The sequence below is a fragment of the Frieseomelitta varia genome, unplaced genomic scaffold (genome assembly GCF_011392965.1).
Source record: "Frieseomelitta varia isolate USP_RPSP 00005682 unplaced genomic scaffold, Fvar_1.2 scaffold_135, whole genome shotgun sequence".
Taxonomy (NCBI): domain Eukaryota; kingdom Metazoa; phylum Arthropoda; class Insecta; order Hymenoptera; family Apidae; genus Frieseomelitta; species Frieseomelitta varia.
In genome coordinates this window covers 482,019-506,309 of record NW_025109028.1, presented here as the reverse complement: position 1 = coordinate 506,309, position 24,291 = coordinate 482,019, and the positions used below count along the sequence as shown (strand labels likewise).

General features: G+C 31.0%; 4 protein-coding genes across 8 annotated transcripts; 2 read left to right on the top strand and 2 right to left on the bottom strand.

Annotated features, from left to right (window-relative positions):
* Window positions 1–995: 995 nt before the first annotated feature.
* Window positions 996–2,329, top strand: LOC122530486 (arginine-hydroxylase NDUFAF5, mitochondrial). Its single transcript, XM_043657499.1, has 3 exons — window positions 996–1,712; window positions 1,770–1,954; window positions 2,024–2,329. Exons 1-3 carry the CDS (start codon window positions 1,141–1,143, stop codon window positions 2,308–2,310), a joined length of 1,044 nt encoding a protein of 347 aa, XP_043513434.1. The 5' UTR covers window positions 996–1,140; the 3' UTR covers window positions 2,311–2,329.
* On the bottom strand, window positions 2,322–3,464 carry LOC122530529 (ubiquitin-fold modifier-conjugating enzyme 1). 2 transcript variants are annotated; one of them, XM_043657588.1, is made up of 5 exons: window positions 3,122–3,464; window positions 2,868–2,999; window positions 2,616–2,783; window positions 2,449–2,509; window positions 2,322–2,410 (listed from the first exon to the last, which is right to left on the bottom strand). In XM_043657588.1, exons 1-5 carry the CDS (start codon window positions 3,242–3,244, stop codon window positions 2,400–2,402), a joined length of 495 nt encoding a protein of 164 aa, XP_043513523.1. In that variant the 5' UTR covers window positions 3,245–3,464; the 3' UTR covers window positions 2,322–2,399. The 2 variants fall into 2 exon arrangements, with proteins under 2 accessions (XP_043513523.1, XP_043513514.1); XM_043657579.1 differs by lacking the exon at window positions 2,322–2,410 and having other exon boundaries at window positions 2,412–2,509; window positions 3,122–3,461.
* Window positions 3,465–3,572: 108 nt separating this feature from the next.
* On the top strand, window positions 3,573–5,261 carry LOC122530519 (SAP domain-containing ribonucleoprotein). Of its 2 annotated transcripts, none has more exons than XM_043657556.1 (7): window positions 3,573–3,773; window positions 4,019–4,115; window positions 4,197–4,258; window positions 4,350–4,583; window positions 4,666–4,794; window positions 4,869–4,940; window positions 5,024–5,261. In XM_043657556.1, the coding sequence occupies exons 1-7, from the start codon at window positions 3,723–3,725 to the stop codon at window positions 5,123–5,125; spliced, it is 747 nt and encodes a 248-aa protein (XP_043513491.1). In that variant the 5' UTR covers window positions 3,573–3,722; the 3' UTR covers window positions 5,126–5,261. The 2 variants fall into 2 exon arrangements, with proteins under 2 accessions (XP_043513491.1, XP_043513500.1); XM_043657565.1 differs by having other exon boundaries at window positions 3,574–3,773; window positions 4,019–4,112.
* A 460-nt stretch (window positions 5,262–5,721) lies between these two features.
* On the bottom strand, window positions 5,722–22,588 carry LOC122531242. Of its 3 annotated transcripts, XR_006307229.1 has the most exons (17): window positions 21,902–22,586; window positions 20,947–21,131; window positions 20,641–20,837; window positions 13,752–20,569; window positions 13,450–13,664; window positions 13,078–13,381; window positions 12,833–13,011; window positions 12,560–12,749; window positions 12,263–12,495; window positions 11,788–12,190; window positions 11,614–11,722; window positions 11,191–11,536; window positions 11,043–11,087; window positions 10,854–10,970; window positions 10,685–10,787; window positions 6,353–10,605; window positions 5,722–6,045 (listed from the first exon to the last, which is right to left on the bottom strand). XR_006307229.1 is itself a non-coding variant. In XM_043659027.1 (16 exons), exons 1-16 carry the CDS (start codon window positions 22,044–22,046, stop codon window positions 8,537–8,539), a joined length of 11,637 nt encoding a protein of 3,878 aa, XP_043514962.1. In that variant the 5' UTR covers window positions 22,047–22,588; the 3' UTR covers window positions 5,722–8,536. The 3 variants fall into 3 exon arrangements, 2 of the variants coding, with proteins under 2 accessions (XP_043514962.1, XP_043514950.1); XM_043659027.1 differs by having other exon boundaries at window positions 5,722–10,605; window positions 13,450–13,643; window positions 21,902–22,588; XM_043659015.1 differs by having other exon boundaries at window positions 5,722–10,605.
* Between the last annotated feature and the right edge of the window lie 1,703 nt (window positions 22,589–24,291).

Sequence of the window (24,291 nt, the reverse complement as noted above, 5' to 3'; positions counted from 1 at the left end):
AATTCTAAATTTAAATATTGATTTCTTTATTTACAGTAAAATTTTATTTATGTATTATATTATAATTTCAAGCGTTATATTTATAATTATATAACAATAATATAATTTTTATACTTATTTAAATAATAAATATTCTATAATTTTGATATATATGTTCTTAGGAATAAAACAGTTGCATTTATTAAATTAATGTACCTTGGTTTTGGAGAAATGTTCTATATTATGCTTCTAAATATTATTGTATCTTAGTACTATCGAAGACACATGTGATACTAACTATGGCATTAAAAAGTTTATGTTATAAAATTTTATATATAAAACATGATATAAATATTATATTGATATTGACTTTTAAAGATTGTAATTTTTATGCATATTTTAAATTATATAATCTATTAAATAACAGATTTACGTTTAACTGTAGGTAGTTTGGATTTTCATGAACAATAATAAATAGACGTACGTAATGTTAAATAACATATAATAATCTTACTATTAATTATATAAAATAAGGTTTAGATGTAAAAAATGAGAAAAAAGGGAAGAAAGAATTATTACATTTAAAAAATTTGAAAATATATTTTTGTTTTAGTTTAAAGGCTATATATTATAAAACTTTTAATTGTAAGAATAAGTATTTAATTATAAAAATAATGTAAGAATAAAATGTTGCCATAAAAAACTAGATTTTAATTACATTAAAAAAAATATAAACCATAATTTTATAATTTTTTGTTTCCAAATTTTAAAATAAAATTATAATTGTAATTAAATAAAACAAAATATTAAATATTTCTTTTTTTTTTCATTAAAAAAAATATGAAACATTTTTCTAATATATCTTATAAAAAATTAAAAAATTAAGTGGTAAAAATTTTAGAAAGTTTGATTAATTAGGATTAAATATAAATTAATATTCTATATATCAAATATATATTAATATTATAATACATACTGTGTATCTAGAGGTTATGTTGTACAAACTTGTACAACATGTACTAAGATCATTAGGCACAAGATTTTAATAAAAGATGTACATTTATAAAGTATTATAAAAATAATAAATATTATTATTCGTTCAAATATTTTGTATATTTTAGTTTAGAGTAAAATACGTAAGAAAATTTTCAACAGCAAAAAATGTCTATCTTGCTCGAACGGTGCTTATCATTTACATTTAATATTCGATATATTCGTAACATAAATTATAGCGCCACAAATTATGCTTTACCAACAGATAGTGTAATGTATATCTTTAATAGAAATACAAAATTGCTGCAGAAAGAACGTGCTGCACAAGCAGCTGATGTAAAACTATATGATTACATCAAAGATGAAGTAGGCTATAGACTTGCAGATAGAATATTTGATATAAAAAGAAACTTTAAAAAAGCACTTGATTTAGGATGTGGTCGTGGTTATGTATCAAAACATATTTTAACAGAATGTGTGCAAGAATTAATTTTAGCTGACATGTCAACTAGTTTTGTAAATCAAGCAGAAGCTACTGAAGGAATTAAAATATCACGGATAGCAATGGATGAAGAAAACTTTTCAATTGAACAAAATAGTTTAGATTTAGTAATAAGTTCATTAAGTCTACACTGGGTGAATGATTTACCAGGATGTTTTAAAAATATTAATAAAAGTTTAAAAAATGATGGAGTTTTCATAGGAGCTTTGTTTGGAGGAGAAACATTATTTGAATTAAGGTAATTTAAAAGTTACATATATGATAAATACACAAGTGTCGATTTTTATTTTTTTAGGAGTTCTTTACAATTAGCAGAATTAGAAAGAGATGGTGGGATTTCAGCACATATCTCTCCATTTGCAGATGTTAGAGACATTGGTAGCTTATTGACAAGAGCTAATTTTACTATGTTAACTATTGATGTGGATGAAATTGTTATTGGATATCCAAACATGTTTGAATTAATGTGGGATTTAAAAGGTGATATTTAGAATTTTTATTTGTACTTCGCATAGCTGAATTCGTTCAATTGTTTATGTAATTTTACAGGAATGGCAGAGAATAATGCAATAAGAAACCGAAAATTACGTTTAAATAAAGATACTGTTCTTGCTGCAGCAGCAATATACAAAGAATTATATGGAAAAATGAAAGAAGATGGTACTCCATATGTACCTGCTACATTTCAAATAATTTATCTATTAGGTTGGAAGCCAGATCCGTCACAACCCAAACCTTTAGAAAGAGGTAGTGGAAAGGTGTCACTCAAAAATTTATATAAATTAGACGAAATTATACAAGAAACAAAAAATGTTAAAATAGATGAAGACAAATAATATGAAAAATATTTGTATTAAATATAAAATTTAATATATTATATAAATCATCTTGTAATTCATCTTATTAACTAACATTTTTATTTGTATTATATATTTTCTCTTATAATTATGATTTATATTCATCAATTTTATCTTTATGGAATACAGCACCTTTTTCTATAAGATCAGGAATTTCAACTGCTAACCAAGGTCCAAGCTGAAAATATAATAAATTTTCTAAATATATGTTACAACAAAATCTGGTTTAAAAATTTATTTATAAATATAAACACGAGCTTACAGATAAAAGATCAAAAACTTACTCCAAGTGCCATGGCATGTGCAATTCCAAATTTTGGTACATTACGTGCCCATAATGGTTTAAAATGATCAGTAAGACAAATCTTTCCACCTCGGTACATTTTTGCTGTTTTACCATCTAGTTCTGGTAAAGCAATTTCAGGTGCGGTTATAGGATATGTTACAGGTATCTAAATATATACAAAATTATGTTTTATCAAAAAGTTAAAAAATAAACTTTGTATATTTAATGAATATACAAAAAATATACTTACATCAAACTCAATGTCAAATTCGTATTTTAAAAAATTATGTATGTACCAACATTTACCAAACCATTTTGTACCTTCTTTATTTGATTCCAAACGAAACCAGTCATTGTCAGATTCTTTATTATTTTTTACATACTGAAAAATAAGCACAAAATTTTTTAAATCAATATCAAGTGCTTATTTAAGTAAAAATAGTTCTTTTATCAGGAAGTTTATGCAACCATATGGTAAATCAAAATATTTAAAATAAAATTTACTTTAATTAGAGCTTGGTATTCTTCTTTTAATCTTTGAACCCATAATTCTTTATCCCTAGGTCCTGCTTTTGTTTGTAATAACGGAATATTACTTAATGTCTTCTTTGTTGATTCATCTACCATTGTAAGTTATTATAATTATTATTACAAATACAATGATCTATGGTTTCTATGTTAATCCATAAACCATAAACGTGTTTTAATTTAGGTTTTGTATCTCTATTGTATGTCGTATTGTAGCAAGTAATCGATACCTCGAAAAACAATCCATATATAGAGATATTTGAATTATTTAGTAACAAATAAACATACACGTCCGGCTAACTGAAAAGTTACATTTTTTCAAAATAAACATTTCAGTTTCATTATATTCAGTTTCATTTATTAAAAACAAAAGTCGATGATTTTTTCTTGACATAATATTTATAGATCAGTAAAGGTTAGTCCACATTAAAGATAGTGACATCAAACCTTTTTGTGTTGTATGCATTTCAATTTGATTTATTCTCTGACCACTTGAAAATACTCTGTGTAAAATTGTGACATGTTAATCAGGCATCAAAAAGGGATATTAGTTGAAAGAAAATAATATTAATACATCATGGCTGATTCATCTTATGAAAAAGGGCTTACAGAACTTTCAAAAATGAAGGTATTCCATATGCATCTTATTGATACGCAACTACACCCGGGAAGCTAACCTCAAAATTAGGACAAATTTTTTTGTAACATAAAATAGTTTTTTATATATTAATTTCTGTTTAGCTTGTATAATTATATTAGATAATCTTTAATATTTAAAAGTTATATATTTTGTTTATTAAGTATAAAAAATATTTATAGATCTTAATAACTATAAAAGAGAATTATGTATAACTATAGAATATTATTGAACAGGTTGCAGATTTAAAAATTGAGTTGAAACAAAGAGGACTACCTATTACTGGTAACAAGAATGAATTGGTTGAAAGACTTCAATTAGCAATTCATGGTGGTATACACTTTTGAATGACTTTTGAACTATATTCTCTTTTGTAAATATCACAGATTAATAAAACAATATTTTTGTTGTTAGATTCTGCATTATCTTTGGATGAGACTGCGGAAGAAATTTTAGATGAAGATGCAGTTCTTGGTGTAAGTAAAAAAAGCAAATTTATTTATTATTCACTTGCAACATTAACTAACATTAACAATGCAAGTGTAAGAAATGTATTCGCTTAAATAGGATGAAGAAATAGAAGAATTATCAAATAAACCTGATTCACAAGAAGGTAGTGAGAAAAGAAAATTATCTACTGAAAGTAATGTAAGTGCAAAGAAAATAGTTCTAAATCGAAAGCCAGTAATTGAAGAAATTAAGAATGAACAGACAGAAAAAATTGAGACTGATACAAAAACTATTGAGATTGTGCCACCAGAAAGAAAAATAATTAAATTATCAGAGCTTGGTATCAAAGAGGTAATATTTTCTTTTTTTTTATACTTAACTGAAATATAGAAATTAAATATAAAATAATGATATGATTTATCTTATTAAATAGAGATTAGAAATGAGAGCTAAGAAATTTGGATTACCATTATCAGAAGCTGCAAAGAAGGAAGCCAGATCTGCAAGATTCAGTATTAATAATCAAAATAATAAGTCAGCTGCATCTGTAAAAACACCTGTGGTATATATATTTATCTAACTATAAATATATTTTTTAATGTTTTTTGTAATATAATTCATTTTGTACATTTGCAGCATACAACTTACGAAGTGTTAAAAAAACGAGCAGAAAGATTTGGTACATCTGTCTCTAGTTTAATGGAAAAGGTAATAAATAAAATTAATGAAAAATTTAAATGCTATATTAATGTATTATTTAATAATTATTTCATAATTGTATTTTATTTCAGGCTGAATTAGAAGCTAGAATAGAAAAAAGAAAAGTGAGATTTGGTGAAGTAAAACCTACAAATAAGAAAGTATTTTATAATAAAGTTAAAATTGTTAAATGATATTCAGTGTTGTATACCAAACAACAACTTAGATTGCAAACTTTAAATTAAGTTTTCTTACTTCTAATATAACTATTGTATACAAAATAAAAAAATCACTGTATTTGTTATAAAATGTATGACAAGTTTAAAAGATTTTTTTCGTGTAATATTTTATTCTTTTTTTTAAATAACTGTACGAAAATTACACACACGCACTTTATACTTATATTTCTATTAAATTAAAATGATTAGGAAAAGAACATAAAATGTGTATATATACATATATGCATGAATTGTGTATATATGTATATATATATTTAAGAGCATCATATATAATAGAAAGATTACATGCAATGTTTCAATATTATTTTCATTTTAAATGAAAAAATTAATATTACGGTATATTAAATTAACATATATCTTCTATCATTTTGATTTTTATACCAAAATAAATAATTGACTTGCAATATGTATATATTTATAATATTAAAATTTTATATTATAGAATAACATGATTGAAAACAAACAAATAATAAATAAATAAATTTTTCTTAAATAAACTTCTAAAGTGCATTAAAATTCAACGTATAGAAAAAAAAAGAAAAAACATTCTATGATATTCAATATATTGAATTTTATTACAAAATGTATTTAGGCTACAACATGTAATATAATAATTGCGTTTGGTCTAGACCCTTACGAAAAAGAAAAGCTAAACTGCACCACATTTGTCTCGATAAGACACTTCGTCCGTTTACGTTTCAAGGAAACATTTATAAATGCGAAAAGAATTGGTACATGTATGAAAATGAAGTACCTCTTTTTAAGTTGTATGAATCACGTTTGATACGCCAGTTTTGAGATCAAATCATTGTGTTATCATAAATATATCTTGTATGAGCTATACGAATTTCTCTAAGTGTGGACACATACCATGCCTAAAAGCAATACAAATATATATGAATATATTATATATACATATTTCTTGAAAAAATTTATTTCATTTTCTTTTTTTAAATTTTCGTTTAGAGGAATCCAAAGTCGGATAAAAAACGAGTCTTCGGACATATCGAAAAGATTCAATTTTTTTTTTCTTTAATATAAATATGCACGATCATTCTGTTATCAAAGATTAATCTCCATTTTCCGAGATATAATCATAAATTGCATGTGATAATATTTTACAATACGATGAATGCTTTACATGGTTCTAATAAACATTCGAGCATTTGTAAAAAAACTTACATTAAAAATTCGCATTTTCCTTGAAGCGTACCGTAAGAACGAATGGTCCGAAGACATATGTTACATTTAAAGAAGACAATAGATAATGTACAATAGATTGCACATTAAACAATATACAACTGAAATATATCGTATAGATGTAAAAATAATAAAATTATCGGTAGTAAACTCTCTATTACATTATACGGCGTGTTGTAATGTGTGTATATAATCGTTCAAATTCGGTTGTTAAACATTCGACGAAGTAAAGGAAACTATCCCAAGCAGCTAATCCTAAGATAATGTATTTCCTTTTTTTTTTATTTATATAACTTCTATTTGTATTAGGTATGCATGTACTTGTGATAACTAAACAGATACATGATTTTTTGCGACGCAAAGACACTACCAGCTTTGCGAATTTATCAAAGAGCAGGAGGCTGTCATGTAAAATGAAAAATAAATGTTAAAATAACACTTTTTATCTTGATTACTTTGTCACCTCTTTTTGTATCTGTTCAGTGAATCACTTTATCCAATTTTGTTTCTATTCACTGATTGAATAAATATTCTTTGAACATTTATCCAAGAAGTGGATTCAACGAATAGATTTTTCAAAGTTGCTCTATAGGCACAAACTTTGAATTTGAGTCTAGTTCACGGTTTTTAATAATACGAAATGTTCGTATATTTTAATTAATTCTTTATGTATTATTATTATGGTGTGTGTGTATATATATATATATATATATATATATATATATATATATATATATTTCTTCTTTTTTTAAAAGCTTAAAAATTATCTTAAAAAGATTTTCCAAAAAAAGAATATAGAAAAAAATAAAAAACAAAAAAAATATTTTAATTGGTTTCCAACATTGTTGCATATAAAAAAAAAGAGAAGAAAGTCATATATATTCACACATATGCAGTTACACGTAAACGTATTTATATGTATTTGTAATTGCACGCCATAATAGAATAAAAACTTTTTTCCTTTAAGCTATTTCTTCAGATTATCTACACACGCCTAACGTCAGTTTCATTAAATTTCTTATTTTTCACTTTCTTAGAATTGGACTTAGCAGCCTCCTGTTCTCTAATACCACTATATCCAAATATTTTATTCTTTTATTATAATTATCAAGTAAAATTTGTAAAATACAATATACATACTACCTGTCATAAATTCTTAATTTTTTTTATAAATAATTATAGTAGTAGTCTTCACACCATTTGTTAATTTATTATAATCGGATGCCGTTTCTTTCGTTTTAATTTAAATATTACATTTGTGCCCTTTGCACTAATTCATTTTATAGTGTTTTGCGTGACTGTGTATATATAATACATATAATATAATATAATCTAAAGGACTTATTGTATTTACATATATACATATAACAACGGCGCATAGTCTGAATTTGTTTTAATTTTTCTCCTGATTACTACTAAGATCGACTTTTTCAACAGCAAATGTTTATCTGGGAAAGGACATCTACACACCTACAATGGATTCAGAAGTAACTGTGCACAAATTTCCCTTGTAAATACTAATGAATGTTTAGTTAAAATTCTGGTCAGATCTTTTGTATAATCCTTTCTCTAGCAATACGCAACTTACGTTGTTACTAGCGGCTGGTCTCGTTTGCTTTATATAAATTTAATCAAACTTGAACTAATTACAAAAAGCTTACAACTTTTAGGAAATAGGCTCCATTGTTAGTGATTAATATAATATTTTTTCTTTATATTTGCTTGGCCAACCTCGGATTTGGTTTTGGCGGCTTTCTTTTTCTTTATTTCGAAAGTAAGGTTTTGAACAACTGTTTGCTTAAGAGGTCAAAGAGGAAGACAATTCTAAATTCTACTTTTCTCTTATTTTTTAAAACAGTACAATATGCATATAAAATAATGTTAGAACATACATCATCATATGTTATGCAAATACTCTTTCTTTCATCGTTATTTCAAACATTCCAATGCCCCGACACATATATGTATAATATACATAAAGTAGATACAGATGTGTATCTACTTTTATTTTTTATTTACGATTACGTTACATCTTGCTAACTCCTTTTATGTTTCTCTTGTACTTGTCCCTCTCGAGCAAAAGTTGTGATCTTACTTGATCGTTAAAATACCACTATCGAATGCATCCTACATAAAGTTTCAGGGTTGGCCAAGATCTCACTCATGCTACGAATCAAGATCATCTTCTCTCTGACTACTGAAATATGATACTAAACCGCCGAACTCTCCAGTACCTTCTTCATCGTACTGTTTATTTCCAGCATTAGCATCATTTGCATGCGTTTGCTGTTGGGGTGGAGGCTGAGGGGGAGGTGGAGCTTGAATGGGTGGTTGATTATCTGCAGAGGAGGAAAAATGATCCGCAGGATAAGGAGATCCTTGATATGCGGCTGCATCATCTGCTGTGGACATCGGCGGTGGAGGTGGATAGGCACCATAGTGATAATTAGGAGGTGGAGGATGATATGGTGAAAAATTACCAGGTGGTCGATTAGGAGGTGGCGATGGTTGTTGCATATTATGATTTACCGGTGAAGCATTAGTGAAAGGCGGCATTTGATGTCTGGTACCCATGGGATTATCTGTAAACCTAGACATGGAAGGTGCTCCTCTGACATACGGAGGAGGTGGGGGAGGTGTAGGACCACCTTTTGCTAAAGGACTTCCAGCAGCGGGTGGAATCATTGCAGGTCCAGGACCAAGTGGAGAACTACGATCTCGATTGTTAATTGATATTGGTCCACCACCTGATGGAGAAGGATCCATTGGATGATGCGGGGTGTGATACATCTGTGGACCAGGCACCCTCATTCTCATTGACGGAGATCCTGATCTTACAGCAGCAAAATGAGGTGGTATAGAGGATTGTCCCGCTTGTCTGTATGGAGAAGGTATTCTTCCGCGTGGTTGCATTTCGTAACCTGTTCTAGGTCCGCCCATTATTTGACTCCCAGCGTTTGGTCCACCAAAATATTTATGTCCCATTGCTGCAGCTGCAGCGGAGAACGATTGTGGACTACTCGACACAGGTTGAGACTGAAGCATCCTGGTGATAACGGAAGACTGTTGATTAGGCGGCAATGATGGATAAACAGTTTGTGAAGTCGGAGTTTGCGAGGAAGGTGGTCCTTGTGTTGTAACAACACCAGCAGGCGGGGTGGACGGAGCCGAACCGGAGGTACTACTACCTGGTGTAGGAAGTACATTCGGGATTTCGCTAGGTTTCATCTCCGAATTGGAATCAGTGCCCATTCCAATTAAACTAGCTTCAGCAGCAGCTTTTGCTGCTGCTTCAGCAGCTCTAGCCGCTTCCAGCGCAAGAGTCTTTTTACCCTTGCCACGTCCTCTTCTTTTAGGTTTCATAGGTGATCCATCAGGATTAAAAAGTCCATCTGGTCCTGTCATCATGGGAATGTGTCCTTCGCCTGTTCTTTCTGCATCAGGCGTCATAATCGCTGACATATTGGTTGTAATATTAGATGGCATAGTAGTTATCAAATTTTGTGGAACGCTAGCAGCCAAAGTAGTAGTACTCAAATTTGGCGCTCCATCCCTGCGCATCTGTTCTGCAAGAATTTCAGCTTTACTCCGACGGCCTCTTTTCTTCTTCTTTGGTACATCTCCGTCAGTTCCTTCTGGCGCGTTAGGATCTCGTTGCCTTTCAGCTGCCAATATCTCTAGTGCTTTTAATCGTGCCTTTTCTAATTTTTTTGCTTCTCGTTCTTCTTTCTTTTTCTTTTTCGCTATTTCAATAGCTGCAAGTTCCAACTGTCGTCTGCCATATTCTTCGTCCTCCATCATCATTTGCTCTAATTGTTCATCATCTAAATCAGCCAATTCACTAGGCCCAAGTACTGTTAAGGAACCCTCTGGGACATCCCCAGTAAAAGAACTTGCTACTGACATAGCTGTACCAGTTAAACCTACATTCTCTGAAAGATTGTCATCGAGTTTGGTATCTATCTCTCCTATAGGATTATCTATGACATTCGCGATGATATCTTTTTCGCTGTCTTGATCATCTCTCCTTTGAATAACAGAACTAAATAAAAAATTTTGTTTGCGTGATTTATTTTTACTTCCAGGTTTTGGACCAGGTTTTTTTCTTTGTTTCGGTGTTCCATCATTCAACATTTTCCGCTTACCACCAGGACTCTTACTTTTCCTAGGTTTTCTAGTTTTTGGCGATTTATTTTTAAATTTATGACCATCTTTTTTTGGATTATAAATATCACCTATAAGGTGATATTATATATTAATTCATAATATTTCTATGTTCATTTTTAATATTAATATGCTTTTTTTTCAAATTACCTGAATCTGAATCTTTTTCGGCATCTTCATTTAAATCTTCGCCCTCATTTACGACAAATTCATCCTCACTTTCTCCCGTTTTTCTTAATGCCTTCTTTAACTCCTACAATGTTATATGAAAGATTTTTTTTATTTCCAAATACTTCTATACTACATTGATGTGTATTACCTCTTCGCTATCCGATGCTATTTCTTCTTGATAATTAATTTTTTTACCGCGTGTTCGTCTACTTAATATTTCTTCTTCTTCTGGTTTGTTTTCATCTGGAAGACCGCCATATATAATCTGGAAATATAATTAAGTTAAAATTAAATTGTTACATCTTAAAATAGGCAAGATAATATAAAGTTAACATACTTTTCTTCGAATTGTTGGTGTTTTCTTTGTCTTCATTGCATTATCCTACATAATAAATTAACAAAGAATAAATATTAAACGAAGAAAAGAAAGAGAAAGAACAAATACAAGTACAACTATTTCAAATAAATGATATCTATAAATTTACCTTTTTCTTCTTTTGTTGCGTTATTTCTTCTAATGGTAAAGTGGCAGGTATATCAGATATTTCCGGATTTATGTCTGGTAATTTTATATTTTTTATCTGATTAATATGTTTATCTTCGTTGTTTTCATTTATATTATCAAGTTTAACATCTAATACATCAGACATTATGGTTTCGTTGTTTTCTAATTGCGGCTGCATTTGACACGTCATTTCAATTTTTGGTTCATCATTTGACTCCTCGTTTTCGCTTTGATTATCAGATTCAATTATACGTTTTCTCTTTTTCTTCTTCCTGCTCTTTGTCTTCGGTAATGTTTTATATCTAGATGTTGATATGGTTCTACTTCTAAAACAAAATTTAAAAATAATGACATTAAAGTATGATCTAATCATAAATGAACCACGTAATAATAATGTCCTTACTTTTTTTTCCTCTGTCGCCATGAATTATCGCTATCTTCGTTATCTGAATCCCATGTAGATCGAGATTTTTTTCTTTTTGGCCTATCACTTTCTTCACTGTCGTCATTTACTATGAAAGATTTATTATTAAAATATTTTTCTTGACTCACGTAATATTCGATTTCTTATACTTACTGAAGTCTTCATCGTAACGTGTTGTTCTGGCTCTAGTGCTTCGCCGTACGGATCGCGAATCTCCTTTTTTATTACGTCGTTTTACATCAGCAAAAGTACTTTCATCGGAAGATGTTATATGATCATCAAAATCTTCTTCCTCCTCAGAACTTGAACCTTTAAAGTCTTCATCACTTTCAGGATCATCTTCACTGCTTATGTCAAGACTATTCAGTTTACGATGTTTCTTACGTGACAAGAATTTCTTTGCTACTCCTTTATGTCGTAATTCTTCTTCCTCATCAATATCATCCTCGCATTCCATCTTGTACTCTTCATCACTATCTTTTTCTGATTTTTTATCAATGTCGTCTTTACTTTCCGGAATTTCTTCGATATTTAGTATCTTATTCTTAAAATGTAACTGAAAGTAAATTTTTATTTTTATAAAAATTTTACGTAAAATAAAGCTAAATATAAATAATGATAGTTTTACCTGCGCTTCTTCTTTTTCCGCATTAACTATAGTTGCAATATCTTTTCCTCTTCCTTGATTTCCAGCTCCTTGAACTGCTTCTACTTCATCTTGGATAGCAGCATTGATCATGGCATCATAATCGTTAAATTTATACTTATTAGCGCTTCGTCTTTCACGTAATTGGTATACAGGTTCACTTTCTTCACTGCTAGATGTTTCTGTACTTGTCGAAGATGAAGCAGATGAAGATTCTATGAAAAATATAAAATATTAATTTTAAACAAGAAAATGCATAGTGGAAAAATGAAAAATTACCATTATCAGACTCTTGGCTAGATGCCTTTGATCCTTTTTGATGACGTTGTGATTCATTTTTATGAAGGACGTTATCTAGACTTATACCGACAAATGCTAGTCTCTTCTTTCTTAAAACTTCATTTTCATGCCTTTTCGTCAATTGATCATACATTTTCAAGCTTTCTCTTAATTTAGTCACCAGCAAGTTCTAAAATATTAAGTATTCATTTATGATAAAAAATCTTTCAGTAAATAGCTTATTCAATAAGTATGTTGAGATTAAAAACTTACATGTTGACATGGAGGGCAGAACCAATCACCTTCTGGTATTAGCATGAGTGCAGGTCTAAGGCAAGAACAGTGCCATCCTTTGTCACAAGAATCGCATAAAAGTATCCATTCTGGATGATCTGCTTTACCACATTTTTGACAGGCATACTCATCATCTGCTTCTTCAACATCACTCTGAGCTACAATCAAATAATGTTAATACATTGGAGTATATTTTAGTAAAATTTACTAAATTTTTTAAATACCTTTCTGTGCAGTCCTTGCTCTTCTTAATGGCTCAGATTCTTGATCTTTTTCAAGATCGCTTTCCGGTGAAAATTCATGATCACTTTTGAAAAGCAAAGATCCTTCACTCTCTATTTCTTCTTCTTCATCTTCCTCCTCTTCATTCTCATTTTCATCATCACTACTAGAACCTGAAGAACTCTGCCATGGATTTGCTTCGTTAAATTTAGCCAACATTTTCTTCTTTTTCCTTTTTCTACGTTTCTTTTTTGATTTCTTTTCTTTCTCTATTTCTTTTATCACGATCTCCTCTTCACTTTCAGGCTAAAAAATTGTAATAATTATATAATATATTAATACTAATTAAGAAATTACGTAAAATAGAAATATACCTTTGGTTTTTTCCGCTTCTTTTTTTCCACAGAATCTTTCTTTTCTTTTCTTTCATTTGAAGTCTCTTCCTCGATCCTTCGTCTATCTGCTTCTTCTTTAATTTTTAATTGTGCTATTCTTCTAGACTGTCTTACAGGTGTTTCATCTTGGATTAATCCTGTCTGTGTTTCAGGAACAATATCTCTACCTACTTCCAGACCCAAAACCATTTTTCCTACAACAATATTTTTCTACGTAGTAAATTGTATATTGTCTTTAAACTGTATAATAAACATATAAAAACATATGAATAGAAACTTACTTTTCTTTCGTTTCTTCTGTGAAATTGGTGTCATATTTAAAGAGTCGTTATTGCTTGGGGTTCCATCAAGATGAATTTCAGGCGATATCTCAGAAGGTTGAATATTTTGAAATTCTGAATGTTTTGATCGAGCCGAACGTCCGCTTCCCCTATAACCGCGCCTTCGTCTTCCTCTAGGACGTCCTCTTGTTTTTCTTCCAATTGTAACTGAATGCGCAGCACTTTGGTCATCACTGACATCTTTAACTTCTTGGTCTTCTGATTTTTCAGCACTACATTTCACAGCCTCATCTTCTGAACTTATTGTTACAACATGACTTTCTTCTAGAGATTTTCGCAATTCTTTATCAGGTATACGTTTCGCACGTAATTTTATTCTTTTACTTCCTAGTGTTTCATCACCGACCCCGTCATCATTTTGTTTTGTAATTGTATCTTCGGAATTTGATTCATGGAAACTATGACGTCGTTTACGGGATACTTTTGGTGATTCGGTGGAATCCAATTTCCATCCATCGTAAACAAGTTCAGATACGGGTTTAACTCGTAAACCTATTTTTGGAACAGAGATGTCACTTTGCTCGGTATCATCTAATTTTTTAAATGTGTCGTCATCGGTACACGCTAAAGGATCCATTTCTTCGGGAATTGTACTGAATAAATTTTCGTTGTCTACTTCCATAGAATCGTCAGATGCTAAGGAGACTGCTTTCACTTCGATACTTTGAATTTCTGAGCTCTCTTTCTTTTCATCATTTTCATCGTTATCTTTTTGTACAACATCGTTCAACATATCCGCCGTATCAGCCATTGTCATTGTACTGGATTTATGTTTTGTTAAATATTCCGTGGTACTATCAGATACTATATCTTCACATATTTTGGTTTCATCAATTTCATCTTGTTTAAAATTATCCAAATTTTGATCCGATTCTATTTTAGAATTTGTTAAATCTTCTAATATTTGTTCATTAGATTCTGTACATAGAATTTTAGATTTTAATGGAGGAACATGTTGAATATCAGAAACATCGCTTAATCTTTTACTAGCTTCCTTCTTAAAATCGTTTATGATTGTTGATTCTGATGCAGTTTCTTGTACATTAAAAATTGCTGATTTATCATTTAGACTAGAGACAGTATTTTCAGGAAGACACTCTATAGCTTTATTTGTAATATGAAATGATTCATTATGCTTCTCTTGATTATCTGTAATACTCAAATTTTCTGATTTTTCGGATATAAAATTTGCAAACTGTAAGTTATCCATAGATTTGAAATCTTCTGATACAGTTGAAATGTTATTTTTATATATTTCTGATTTATCTACACCTGAGGATGTATTGTCAAATTTGTCAAGTGGTAAAATATTTTGTACAGAATGAATAGTTGTATCATTTTCATGTAAATCTTTATTGAAATCTCCTTCATTATGTAAATGTATATCAAATTTATTTCCTTTATTACTGAATTCTGTTAATTTATTGTATGATTCTATGATTGGAAATTCTTCTGTAACATGTTCAACTTCTTTATTTTTAATAAATTGGATCTCACTATCAAAACTTGTTATTAATTTTTCTTCCACAGGTTTTATAGATTGTTCCTTTAAATTTTCATATATTTCTTTCTTAATATCATTAAAATCAATGTTGTCATTTGTTTGTTTTTGAGTTCTAATTATATTTATAGAATTTACTGTTTGAGAATCATTTTTTTCTTCAGAAACTGTATTCATGATCTTTTCTGGAGCTTGAACTAAACCATTATTTTCTGCTTCACTTACTTCACTTATTAAATTATTTGTTTTAGTTTGTGTTAAATTTACATTTTCTTTATTCACTGATTCATCAGTTTCAGAAAAAACTGGTGATATCTCTGTTTTTACTAATTCCATAGTGCTACTTTCTTCTGAGATATTAATATCTTTTTTCTCATGTACAATTGATTTTTCATTTAAATCAAATTGATTAATGATACAATTATATTCTTTTTCAATTATTTCTTTGTTGCTTATCATTTCCTTTTTATGTTCTACTTCTTCGTCTTCCATTTTTTGAATATTATTTTCTGACATTGATACTTTTCGTTTCTTATTAGTAACTGTAATCTGTATTTCTTCGGGCGATGTTTCATCCTTTGTAATTAATTTTTCAACTGTTTGTTTTATTTTTGATTCATTACTAATCATTGTTTCTTCTAAATCTGTAAACAAGTTATTTTTATTTTCAATTGATCCTCTTTCAAGAGATTCAAAAACATCATTACTATCATCATTGGAATCACTACTCTCATAATTTGCAACTAAAGACTGTTTCACTTTGTTTGTTTCTTGTAGGTTTACAGGATTTGTATCTATTTGATTTAGTTTTGGTTCCTCTGGCTTTGATTTTTGGATAATGCATTCTTGCTGAGTATTACTTGGATTTTCTACACTATTATTTGCAGAAATTGACTCTTCATCATTTTTTATATTATTTTCTTCAACTGGGGTCTTTTCACTTTTTTCGTCCTGTTCAATCGTCTTTTCATTTTCTGAAATTACAGATTTCATAATGCTATCAGATTTTTGTTGAGTATCTTCTATATTATTGATGTCTTCTATTTTTTCTCTTTCAATAAGAGCACCACATTTATCAGTTTCATCAGAAGATGAGCATAATTCCAATGAAATATCACGTATAACTTCATTAGATGACAAATTTTCATCAGAACATTCTTTTTCTTCATTTAGTTTAGGAGATTTGTCAGGCTTTGATAAATCATCATCAATAATCATATCTTTATTTGAATCTTGATCAATGCAGGAACTTTGGTCTTTTAATGTTGCAGTTATATTAGATACATTCATTTCTTCTTCAGCTTCAACTGCATCAGATTTGGATGGTTTAAAATTATTTGTGTCAGGTACTGTCTCTGGTAATACATTGTAAATAGAAAATTCATCTTTAAAGGACAATTTTTCAGAATCTGAATGCACTTTGACACTTTCACGCATGGAAATGTCTTGAATGCAATTATCATCTGAGCTACTTATTGTAGGAACTAGCGCATCTTTGTTACATTGTTCGATTGATTCTGAACTAGTAACAGTGGAATTATCTGTGAAATCTAATTCAGTATTAATATCAGGCACAGAACTTTTGATAAATGCACCAACTGAAATTTCATTTTGTTGTGAAATTTCTGTTTGCTTACTATCTTTAGTGCAATTATGTGCCAAATGTGTATCAGAATCAGTTGAACTTTCCATGTTTTCATTATCAGGATTTATTAATTGTTTTCTTTGACTATGAAATTCTGGGATATTATCATTTTTGTCATTTTGTTTAGAACTTTCAACAGACAAATCACATTCTTTCTCAGAAACACATTCCATTTTTTTTTCTGCTGAACTATCTACTTCTTGATAAGTAGAAAAGTCTCCTCTACTTGTACAACCTAATTCTGAATTTTGAGCAAAAGATAAACATGAATTATTAATGCATGTTGGATCCATTTCCGATTCAGTTTTTTTAAATGTCAATGTATCAGACGATTTATAATCATCTTCATCTTTAGAACAAAGAATTGGTGTTTCTACATTTTTATTGGTATTATTTTGTAAATCTGATATTTTATTCTGACTTTCCAGTTGTTCTAATGTATTATTTTCTGCTTTTGATATTTCAAATTGCATGGATTTAATATTTGAGTCAAATTGCACTGTAGATGGTGTTACAATTGCATTGTCAGGCTTTATATTTAAATCTTCCTTATTTATATCATTCGTACTATGAGGTTGTAAAATTATGTCTGATATTTCTGATTCTTCAGATTTCACATACTCAGTTTTTGTATTTTCACTACTAGAAATAGAATCTTGTACAACAGATTTAAAATTTTCTTCTTTTGATTCAGAATTAGACATATCTGCTTTTTGCACTGCACAATGTTCTTCATCTATAGAATATTTTGAAGGAACTGTTTGTTCCCATATATTAATTGAACCTTCAACCTTCTCTATTTTATTATTATCATCTTCACAAAGTGGACTATTACTTGTGGGTGCATACGAATTTATTTTTAACGAATTATTATTAATTTGTGTTACATCAAAATTAGCTGATGTATAAGAAGTAACTACATCCTCTGCTGGTTTGGAAGAAGAAACACATTCATATTGCAGTGTATCAGATTTAGATTCTATAGTTGTTGAAACTGTATGATCAGATGGTGATTCAAATATTTCTGTTCTAGAAGTGTACGAAATACAATTAGGACCAAAAAAAAATCTTGGTGGTGACGCAACTGCTGGTTTACATTCATTGTCTACTTTTTCTGAAGTATTTGTTTCATGCAAAGTTACACTGTGAGAATCATTTTCAGCAGTATTTTTATTACTAATTGACTGAGATGTGGATGTAGTTTCTGAATAAAATTCAAGTGTTTCTGATGTATCTGCTTGACATAAAGAAATAGACGAATCACACTGCACAGAATCTTGAGAAACAGGGCTTCCTTGAGGCAATTTTTGCCTCAAGGAATTTCCTTCTGTAGTTTCCTGTAAATTTTCTGTTTCTACATTCTTTTTTTGTGAAGTTGAATTTTCAGTATTTACAGAATTTTCATCTATTTTAATATCTCGATTTTTATTAGAGGAATCTTCGCATTCAGTTTTATTTTTTTTCTGTGATATGTCTTCTTCATTTGATATGATACTGCTGTCACATTCTGGTTTTTCTTCTGGTTTTCCAACATCCCATCTCGATATCCTTTTTACAGAACTGTTGGTATTTTTTGGTATTATTTGAATGCCCAATGATGGTTTGAATTTTGACCTTTCTTGTGTTGAACCTATAGTTTGACAATTACTTTTTATGTTAATGCTCGATTGTGGATAATTTCTATTTAATTTTATGGCATTTTTACTTGTTACTAACGATCCAGTAGACACTTCATTTATAAGGCTATCATCGCTTAAATTTTTACTCGACAGCGGAGAAGAAGTAGCAGAATCAGCTTCAGTTTTTGATTCGTTGCTTTCTTTATTGTCAGTTGTTGCTTCTTCACCAGGATTACCTGTTTGACAGTCCTCACCAGATCCTTCTCCATAAAAAAAAATTATAGGCTCTTCTACAGCTTCTCCAAGCCCAGGATTAACTGCATCACAATCACTACCGGACCCTTCACCTTGAATCATTATCATCGGTTCCTCAATAGCCTCACCAACTTCGTCTCTCCAATTACTATTCATTATTGATCTCTTATCCATGGAACCTCTAATTGGTATTACATCTGCTCTTATTCTCTTTAATATGTCTTGTTGCATATCATCTCCTTCTAATGGACGTTTCACTGGTGTCGGATTCATTCTTAGAGCCGTAATTTTACTCGGATCTGGCAATATCGTATAATTTGGTAATCTGTGATCGTCTTTACTAGATATTCTCGTAGCATTATGAAATGCAGCAGAAGACATATCATAACCAGGAAATGACATTTGCCTTTTACTTAAATCTGCTACCATAGCATGATTACGCATCATCACAGTCCGAGCATCGTACGGTAAATTTGTAACTTCTGGTTTATTTAACTTTTTCGTACTAAGATCCATTTCTCTATGTTGAAAATCTTGTGTCCTGTATCCAGGAGATGGTAAATCCATGGTTTTGTTAAATTTTCGACTAGATAAATCGATTCCAGAGAAATCCATTGGTCTGTTCTGCTCATTCGTGCTCTCCCATCCTCTGGGTGACGTAGACAAATCTATACCTCTATGTTCTCGAAGCGGATTCACTTTGTCTATTTGATTTCTTGCACAAAAATCTTGCGGTGTTCTATCATCATCTCCATTTATTGCGTTTCCCACAATACTTCCTGATCGCGCTAAGTTTTCTGCGATTTTCTCTAATGATTTTGTTCCACTTGGTTTCTCAAGTTTCTCAGATTGCATCCTCACAAGATTAGCAGCCAATTGATCTATTGGCTTTACAGACAATTTACTATGACTTGTTGGTATATCAGTAGATGTAAAGGGGAAATTATTTTTATTGGATAACTTGTCTAGCGGTTTCATTTGATCTGTTGAATCTTCATATTTCTTTGTTATATTTAATGTATGTGTTATGCCGGTAATGACTTTTTCTTCGTGTACTTGTTTCATTTCAGAAACATTCACTAATTTAAGAGGGGATGTAATAACAGGTGTTTCAATTGATTTAAGAGGCATTGATTCCTCAGAACCAATTTTTGAATTACTTATTGCTGTATGCTCTTCAAATTTGTATGTTTCTGCAGGTTTAGTATCATTAGATATAACAGTAGTCAAGTTTTGAGTAATGTTTAATTCTTTCTCCTGAGATGAAACTGTTTCCTTCTCAGATAATATATCAATCTTACAATTTAAAATTTTGAGAGGACTTGGTGATAATAAAGACGGTGTTTGAGTAGAATTTGGTTCTACTATTCCATTTTGTATTGTCTGCTGAGAATCATCTTCTTCAGTATTTTGTTTAGAACTTTCATCATTTGTCATTTCATCTTCACCATCCATATCTTCTTCAATATTATCGCCCTCATTAATATCATCTTGTTCTTGTTCATCCTCAAAATCTTCACCTCCACTCTTATCTAATTCTTTCTCATCAGATCCCTCATTGTGAATGCCATTTTCTTGCACACCTTCATCCTCCAAACTTGGTGATGAAGATATTTGTCCAGTATCAATAATGGGTTTTTCAGAAATTTCTAAACTATTGCTGTCTTCATTAATTGGAATAGCTCCAATCTCTCCATTTGATAAGGTATTTATAAGATTAACTACACCTTCTCGATCCCTAAACATATTTAATGAATTTATAATCAATCAATAAAATTAAGAATATTCACATTCATATTAAACACATACTTAGCTACAAGTTCCCAATTTTCTTCATCTATATCTTCTCTATAAACTCTTATATTGCACTCTTCATCAAGCTGACACCAATAAGCTAAACCAGATTTGTCTCTTCCTAAAGGCTCTACCCGTAATTCCTTAGCTGCTAATTTATTTACTTCATTTTTAAACTTTTGATTTAGATCAAATTGTGTTTCTAAAAGAATCTGCAATGAAAATAGTGTTTGTAAAATGTACATAAACAAAATATATAATTTTCATTTTCAAAGAGACATAACTGGCACATTTTACAGTATATAATAACTATGTTTATACTTTAAGTAGTCGTAGTTTAACTGCAATACGGGCTTTCTTGTAACCAAAACGTTCGAGTTCCCATCCATCTTGATTAGAGTATGTGTGGCAGAATTTAACCAGTGCACGTTCCCATTTTTCTGGTGACACTGTTTTACGTGTTTTTCGTAATAATTTGATGTGGAGATCGATCAACTGTTGTGGTACTAAAAAGAAACGTGGTTGTAAGTAGAAATGAAATATGCGTAAATATAATTAAATATTTTAACAGAAATAAATTTAGAATAAATTTGAAATAAGCTTTATTAAAAATACGTGAAAAACTACAAGAGTTTGCACAATAAATCAAAAGTTTTTATTTACACGTGCATAATTAGTAAAAACTAATACTAATTCAAAAGTCACTTTTATTAGAAAATATTAAAGTCACTGAAACGATTATTTCCAAATCACTAATTTGACGCGCGATTCATAACTCGTAATCACGTGTAACCGAGGTTGACAACAAGGGAGGTGGCAGCACATGAGAAAATAACAACAGTGAATAGTAAATTGAACTAAGCTGTCAATAATAGTACTATTTCAATGAAATAACAAGTTTGATACGAATAATTATCAATAACTGCTAATTAGTTGTTAGATTTTCTTACTGGTAACCGTTACTATGAAAAGTAAATAAGTAAGATGATGAAGATCCGTAAGAATGATGTGTAGAATTCCGCTGAAAAAAGGGGATGAAAACAACTATAAATCTGATACCCTGTATTTATCCGGGATAAGATGATCACTTGAAAATAACGTGAGAATTGTAAAACGAAAAAAGGCGTGAAATAAGATGAAACTTCGGAGGAAAAACAGATGAAAATGCAAAAGAGAGCTAATAAGACACGCGAGACTTCTGGCCTCGCGGGGGCGGGTCAATCATTTTCTCTCTCTCTTTTCTACACATACACGTAAGCATGCAGGTGTTACTCACCCTCCTGCGTGTTTTCAAGCATCTCTTGAAGGCGTGCAATATCAGGGTAAACGATGCCACAGGACTTGCCGAAGCACTCGAGGAATGAACAAATCACCGCGAAATTTGGGTCACTCGCGCAAGAGGCTTCGTTATCGGACGCCATTTTTCCACCGCTTCTCTCTGGGCCCGTCGCCGCTAGGCGATATACTACGCTAGGCGACTTAACAACTCGTATCGCATTTTCGTCAAATTACTTTCGATCGTCACTGCTTTCTCACAGTTTATTCGTGAAAAAAAGCGCTGTTGGCGTGTTCGAAAGGAGAAAAATGACAGAAAACGTTTGAGAACGTTCGAACACTGCTTCCCGCTTCGTTGCTTTCGTTACCTTGATGTTCTCTACCTGCTACTCACACCCGCATCGAAACCACAAACGGACACACGCGTCCAACAAAGGCGAATGAAAAGGATGAAGATAGAGAAAAGAGAAACGAGAGAGGGAAAAAAAGAAAGAAACGTACACGTACGTGTGTTATTGTCCTAAACTTCCACTCTATTTTCGTATATGGTTCGGGCATTAAAGAAAACGAAATACTTTCTCGCGCGCTTCTTCGTTTTCGTCTTCTTCTTCTTCGTTCACTTTATACTTTTCCACATATCACGATGTTCACTACAAACACACCAATACATACAGGCGAAGATCGTTGAGCCTCTCGAGATATACAAGATGTGTAGTGTGTATATGTGTGTACGTGTGTGTCGTGTGTGCACGCGCGCGCGCGCGCGCGCACCTTCGGGCGCAATAATAACGATGCACGTAATCGTGGGGGTATCGCCTTTCTCGGACACGTTATTCGCACCTCGCTGTTCTATCAGCGAGAATCGTTAGTATCGAATCACAGGGTATATAGACAGCGCAGAGATAATAACCACAACGACAATGAAAACAGCCCCCTTCTTTGCACCGCGGCGCACTGGACATCGCCTTCGGGTCCGGGCTACGAAACATTTGGAGGGTTCTCAACCTGACGTATGATACGGCACTCGAGCACCTACTAAGCTTCGAAGCCACCTTTACCAACCATCCTTTCATCAGGCTCCTTTATACTTCGTATTCGTTACACGTATCTTCCCGTCGTATCATCTGGTATCGAGTCACGACTCCGATAGGCGAATGATAAACGATCAATTTAGACATTTAACTCGCTCGGTGTTCGGATCTCGAGTTTCAGTTACAGCGAAAGAGCGCGAAAAGTACGGTAGAACGTCAAACGCACATTTCAAGGTTTCCCTAAACGACGCTGTCGCTCGTATGACGTAGTTCTGCGTAGTTTCGTGCAATTTCGAACAGCGGGAGTAACGAAGTCGATCGATTCAGGGCTAATCAGAGGGAATATTGTTTTCTATCATTTCTGTTCCATCGCGAACACTTTCAGATTCAATAAATTGCCAAACGAACACGATCCGATAAAGCGCGTACGAACCGTGCGTATTTTTATACCATTTAGATTTTCTCGCACTGTTTATCGTTGCCTTTACATGGCCTTCTATTCTATGGCGCTATACATCAAACACCAGTAAACACGCCGACGTTTCATAGCAGGTTGAGATTGTGCGACTGCTGCGATCGATCGCGAGAACCAGAAACACGAGCAACGTATACCTATATGCGGCGTACAGACAAGACTCCTTGTCGACACCATTACACTACGAGAGAGTAAATGGTAAAATTTTCGATTAGTCGTTGCCGGCCATTTTCAGGTCGCTTTTTACAATTCATAACGAAAGGATGTACCGAGCGATAGTTCCGTTTCGAGTCGATAGCAGGTGAAACGGAAATCCATCGAACAGATCGATAAGCAAAGTTTTTAAAATATGAAACTTTGTGGCGCACAGTGCTGCCACCAATACTTTCAAATCGATAGCGCGGAAGGTACTCTGGTAAGATTATCGATTCCCGTAGTCTCTTTCTTTGTGAAATCACGAAAAATATCGATTGTTGCACGAGAACTTTTCGAAATTATCACATTTCATATTTTAAACAATTTAACCGTACTAAATTCGTATAAGCATAGTGTATATTGAATAATTGCTCAAGAGCAATTATTCAATATACATATCTTATAATAATATATATAATTATTTATTATATAATATATTATATATAACAATTCATATATATAATATATTATATGTTTATATATCATGTTTCTTGAATCGTTAATTGAATTGACGTTTTATAAAACTATTTTTACATCTATTCGGTACTGAATAGCACAACAATACAAATAATTTGTGAAATATAAAATATTTATTCTTGAATAAAAATTTGCAACTTTGCATCAACAACTTCTATTATTATTATTATTATTATCGTATTGTTTATATTTACAACATATATTACTAAAAAA